The sequence below is a fragment of the Curcuma longa genome, chromosome 9 (assembly GCF_044706935.1).
Source record: "Curcuma longa cultivar G26 ecotype Majalengka, Jawa Barat chromosome 9, ITB_CL_G26_1.1, whole genome shotgun sequence".
NCBI classification, from domain to species: Eukaryota; Viridiplantae; Streptophyta; class Magnoliopsida; order Zingiberales; family Zingiberaceae; genus Curcuma; species Curcuma longa.
Window position 1 is genome coordinate 31,718 of NC_133869.1, and position 6,114 is coordinate 37,831.

At 34.7% G+C, this 6,114-nt stretch overlaps 1 protein-coding gene across 1 annotated transcript; it reads left to right on the forward strand.

Annotated features, from left to right (window-relative positions):
• The first annotated feature begins 1,012 nt into the window (after window positions 1–1,012).
• On the forward strand, window positions 1,013–4,917 carry LOC141835145 (small ubiquitin-related modifier 1). Its single transcript, XM_074722573.1, has 3 exons — window positions 1,013–1,172; window positions 4,401–4,550; window positions 4,627–4,917. Exons 1-3 carry the CDS (start codon window positions 1,101–1,103, stop codon window positions 4,693–4,695), a joined length of 291 nt encoding a protein of 96 aa, XP_074578674.1. The 5' UTR covers window positions 1,013–1,100; the 3' UTR covers window positions 4,696–4,917.
• Window positions 4,918–6,114: the final 1,197 nt, after the last annotated feature.

Below are 6,114 nucleotides of genomic sequence, written 5' to 3' on the forward strand. Positions count from 1 at the left end.
TAGACTTCCTACTTCGTGCTTTGATCTACCAAGTTTTCTTGCCGAGTCAACTTGACTAGGACTTTCTTGTTCGGTCCTACAGACTAAGACTTCTTTGCCTAACCTCAACTAGTACTTTTATTGTGCTCCCTACACACTCACTTTGGCTTATTAGTTTACCACATAATCTTAACTTGAACCATTTGCCATGATCAAAATATTAATTTGATTATTTGGTGTTTCTTGCACCAACACCGTCTACCCAATAATATCACTCCAAGCATAGATCCGCTTGAAGCTAAACTGTTAAAGATTGACTCGGATAAAGTGGCTTCTCTAAAGATATGCTCAATAACTTAGCAAAAATCAATGAGAGATCATAACTATTATATAGTTGTAGTAGCTATATAATATTGATCAATTTTAGTAGAGATAAATGTTTATATTATAATAATTATGAACTATAATCGTTATAATATAATATTATTAATATTGATTAAAATTGAAGTATTTATATTATAATAATTATGATTTTCAATTATTATAATTGATAATAGTATCGATATTTTTAAAAATAAAAATGAATTAGGATGAAATGAAATACTTTGATAAATGAAAAAGAACTATCTTTTTATTCTAATAAAAAAATCGCTCATTTATTTTTGTTTTTATCTAATATAAAATATATAAGCAAAGATGATGTCAAATGAGTGCTTATTCTTACTGCATGTTTGATATTTTATGAAATGTAGAGAGACAATAAAACCCTAGATAGTCTGCCTCATTTTATGGAAGAGATGTATTAAATGCGACTAGTGCTGCCTCATTTTGGTCACCCTCCCACCCCCTCCACAACCTTCCGAAACACCTATTTAGTTTTTGTTTTATTGTTTATTTATTTTTTTTACAATTGTAATAACACATGAAAATTTATGCTCTAATAATAATCTTTTAAAAGTAAAAGGAATTTTTCATCATCATAATTTTATCATTTGTTCCGAAAATAATAATATTGTGAAAAAGTCCTCATCGTGCATTAGTAAATACCTCGAAGACTTGGGCAAGATCAACCCTAAAAGACCGCCTCTTTGCCTGCTCGGAGAGAACCAGAGGAAAGAGCCATGTCGGGACAGGAGGAGGAGAAGAAGCCGGCCGATCAGAGCGCCCACATCAATCTTAAGGTCAAGGGACAGGTTCGATTTCTTCTCATTACTACTCCATCATTGATTCTCCGTGTCGAGGGTTCAGATCTATTGTCCTCTTTGTTCTTTCATGTAAAAGCTCCTCTTTTTCACTGCTGATAAGGGTTTTAATCCTAGATCGATGGATTTTGGCTTACTTCCCTCTTTTTTATGAATGTTTTGCATTTTGGAGTTATCATTTTTGTTCCTTTTTATTTCACGACGTTGATTGTATTTCCTGAGCTCGATCGAGATAATTTGGCAAATAGTGGCTTTATTTACGTTTCTTTAGTTGGATTCATGTTTACTAAAACGAAGTGGAGTAGATTAACAAATACTTTGTATTTGATAAAGGGTGATAGTATTTGCATTCTTCTTCAGCTAATTAGCCTACAAATCATTTTCTTACCGAAACGAAAATAACGCCTAAGCTCAATCATTTTTAAATTGTCTACTGAACTCGTCGAGCAAAATATTGAATACATGAAACGAAATAATTGTGTTATATCTATAATAAATATAGCATACATGCATTGGCAATCGCATAAATTGTTAGCAGCTGAGAGATGTTCTGGGTGTAGTATTTCCCTTCTCTTAATTTAGAACTAGAATTGCTAGTTTACTCTCACTTGTTTCTTTCCTGCTTCGTTGTATTCAAGATATGTATAAACAAGGTTGCTTATCCCAGAGTAATACAATCAACGTCTTGTTGTTTTACATGGTATCAAAGTTGTCTCTTTTTTGCTCCTTAGTTAGAAACACTTTGGCACTGCAGTCACATCCTCCCTTCCATTTTGATATCGTTTTCCTTCCATTGCTTCTCCTGCAAGTCCCTTCACCGAGCACAAGACTAAGTCCCACCCCTCTACTAGATCAGTCTCAAACTGAAGCTAGCCAACCTCTCCAACTATGACCATTCCTCCATGCAGATGAAGCCACCCAAACTTCTGCAGCTGCCTACAGTTGCAATGCTGAGATATACTGTTTGTTACCATATCTCTAGTTGCCACCAAATCTCCCCTTCACTCATATCTTAAATCATGCACCAGAGACACCATGCAAATCACTTCAATATTTGTACCAACTACCAGTCCTATCATTGTTAGGTGCTTAGTCTCTGCTTAGTGCATCGGTTAATTCTGCTGTCTTTAATCTTTTCCTGTCCCCTCTTCTTCCAGATCTTGTCACTACAACTTTTTTTCTGTTGGAACAGTACAACCTCTTTCTCTAGATGTTGCAACTGCAGAACTGCATCATCAAATGTGACCTGCTCTTTGATGTGATTCCACAACTAAGATCTGGTCTTCCTCATCTTCTTTTCTCCTTGCAAGCCTTCTTTAGTCATCATTTCCATCACATGCAACCTGTGTTGGCCATCACCTATTGCATCCCACCAAATTATCCTTCTCTAGATACAACAGAATCGGAATCTTATTATGATGGAGAGGATTCTCCTATTTGGGTGCTCATCTCTTGAGTATGAGAGATCATGTCATGCATTGATCTTCATCTTTGTTTTGGTCTTCTCAATGCATGTGCAAAGTCTGTGAACTTTATCAAAATCCACATAGATTGAAGAAAATTGGGCACCCTCACTTTGGTCTTTGGTATACAAAATTTGCCTGCAATTTATAACCCTCAAATTAATTAATTTCATGGTAAGGTCTCTTATGATGCACTAATTAATCAAAATTGTTTAGATGTTGTCTGCTATTGTCTCCATCTTGCCAGCTATTTTATCATTCCTTGTCTCAAATTGAAGTATCACTTGTTATCAGGGGCATTATTTGAGTTTATGTTTGTCCTCCCATTATCCTATGGAATATCATCCTATTGCTCGATGGGTTGACTGATATGACATTACACGTTAATCTGAAAATCCTTATATAGGCGGGCATGTTGTAGATATCTCTTCATTCTAAGTTTGTGTAAATCATCCTTTGGGCAAGGTGTGCTGTCTGATTAGACTTTAATTATCCAGGAACATTTGTGATGACAGATCATCCATCATCTTTGATCATGTGCAATGCAAACTGAAGATGCTTGCATCACCTTCAATTTAAATGAATGGTGAGGGTGGAGTCATTAGTTGTGGTATATTTTAGAACATTTTGTTTCCCTTAACTCATACCTATAACCACTAGAATTACATTTGCAAGGCATAATTTCATTTGCAGACAACCAAATGACATAATCACCCTTGCCCTTTGAACATTTACTGACCTACTTTACTAATTGAAGATAAGAAAGCACGGGCACCTCATAATATATAACACGCAATCCTAAGAGTTTGTAAGTTAATGTGCTCTTGGGATAAAGCCATGCAAGAAGACTTACGTTGCCATAAGGTTTATCAAGATACAAAACCTTTCTGATTCTTCCAATCTCTAGTCTGAGCCTGCGGCATTCCTATCAACTATCTGATTAAAACAGAATTTCATTCTTTGTAAAGTTAGATTCTTCAACTGTTATATAAAATATGAAAATGGTGAGGATTTACACTAAATTACATTCCTTTTTGCAATGATCTCAGACAACAGCTAAAACAGATATAAGATTTGCTCCATTTAAGATATTCACCATCATCATCATCAAGCCATATTACTTCAACTATTTGGAGTTTGCTTTTATATTTTATGCAATTGCTACTATGTTTAAATATCTTATAATTATATCAACTATTGTTTGCTATGTCAACTAGAGCGATTTGGTCTTCCTATACATCTCACATTTTAATCTTTAGCCTGTTTGACTTGTCCAGCTAAGCTTTGGCCATTAATTGGTTCTTAGAGTGTAACTTTTGAAAAGCACGGTTTACTTTTGAGACCAGGATGGTAATGTAAAATGCTATGTCATTCTGTGCAGGACTTCATTATTTTTCTAAAATTTTACATTCAGGGATTTTCAATGCATAGTAAGCTGTGTAAAATATCACCTGTATCGATTAACAAATGCAAAGTAATGTATGCCTAATTTATCTCACATTAGCAGGACATAAGTTAAGGGACCTTCCCAATGATTTTTCAAGTCAGATCTTCTGTTCATATCTGTACATGAGGCACTCTACTACTTCCAACAACCACTAAAATGGAAATTGGTGCCTAATATTATGATTCAAATTGTGTTTATTAATCTTACAACAGATCCTTAATAATAAACGATTTTTTTTTGAAAAAATGTTCGAGTGGTTTATTGCCTGTATCCTTTTGCTACAATTTTTCTACTGTTTCTGTTTTGTAGGATGGGAATGAGGTGTTCTTCAGGATCAAGCGCAGCACTCAGCTGCGGAAGCTAATGAATGCCTACTGCGATCGTCAGTCAGTGGATATCAATTCTATTGCTTTCCTGTTTGATGGTCGTCGGCTGCGAGGGGAGCAAACTCCAGACGAAGTAACCAAGCATTATTTTTATTTTTATTTTTTTGAAGTTTGTTTGCGATCTAGATTGTATTTCTGTTGTTTTCCAGCTTGAGATGGAAGAAGGGGACGAGATTGATGCAATGCTGCACCAAACAGGTGGTGGACTCGTGGCTTAAAGATCCCGTCAGGTGTTTGTAACACGAATTATTGATCGATCAGTTTGTATCGCCACAAGATGCTTTGCCTGTGAATTGACTATTTAAGACTGTTTTAGTTGGTAGATGGTGGTTATGAAATCGGAAGTCCATGTCTGAATTCCTAAAAGCAATTATTAGAAACTTATAAAATTTCAAAAATTACTCTAAATTCGATCATTATTGTTATTTCTTTTAAGTAAATATCAATTTCACCATTGGTTGGAGAATTATTTCGAAAATACTTTGAGCTCCGTTGCATTTTTTCCCCATCGATTGCATCTTTCTTTTTCCCAAGCGATAATTATTTAGAATTTCCTAGTTGAAGATTTTATTTAGGCAGGAGTGCTCTTGAGTAATGTATTTTATGTTACGCTTGAACGCTAAATTTGGAAGTCTCTGATATTATTAATTAAAGAAAATGGGAAACTTCTATAGCATGATAAACTTGATTGGCTCGAACAAAGAAAACAATTTAGAAAAACAGGATATTTTCTAACTCGAAATGCATCTTTTAATACAATTATTTTCTTCACATAATGACGGAAGAAGCTTGCTCTCGAGTTCAAATAAATGCACATTAAAAACAATGGATAAGTAATTTCAAAATAAAATTAGATCAGCAGTAGTCACGTCAAAAAAAAAATCATGTCAAATATCAAATTTCCAGGTCAAAAGATTGGTGCTAAATATTTTTTGGATAAACTTGCTATAAGTTTTAATAATTTTAAATAAAGTTATGATAATAATATTAAAATATAGATATTTTTTTAAAAATATGATAAAATATTATTTTAATTTTTTCCTAAATTAGAGCACCTTTTTAATAAAAATAAAATTAAAAAGACAAACAAGAAATATTAAATGTGTCTTATTCTATTTTTATTTATGATCCGGTAAAGATATTTAGCGATGACGTGGACGGTGAATACAATGAAAAATATGGGAGAAAATAAGTAAAAATAAGCATCTGTCAAGTCCCGATCTTTCCTCAACATTAGGCTGAGCTATATCAGGACTCGGGATGCGATCTTAAGTGTTGAGTTGACTCTCCTAGATATTGATGTTCTTCTGTAAGCCCATACCGAGCTCTCTCTGGTCTCAACCGGCCTCTTTAAGCAAATATTGAGCTCCTGCTACAACCTTTACAATATCTCTTGACCTCATGACTTAGTCCCGATATCATACATCGACCTCATGACTTGGTCCCGGTATCATATGCCGACCTCATGACTTGGTCCCGGTATCATACACCGACCTCATGGCTTAGTCCCAGCCTTATGAGTAGACCTCATGACTTGGTCCTAGCTTTACGAACCGACCTCATGACTTAGTCATAATATCACACAATAAGCTCAATCATACGCTCCGGAAAGCTCGGCCACACATATGAGAGCTCGG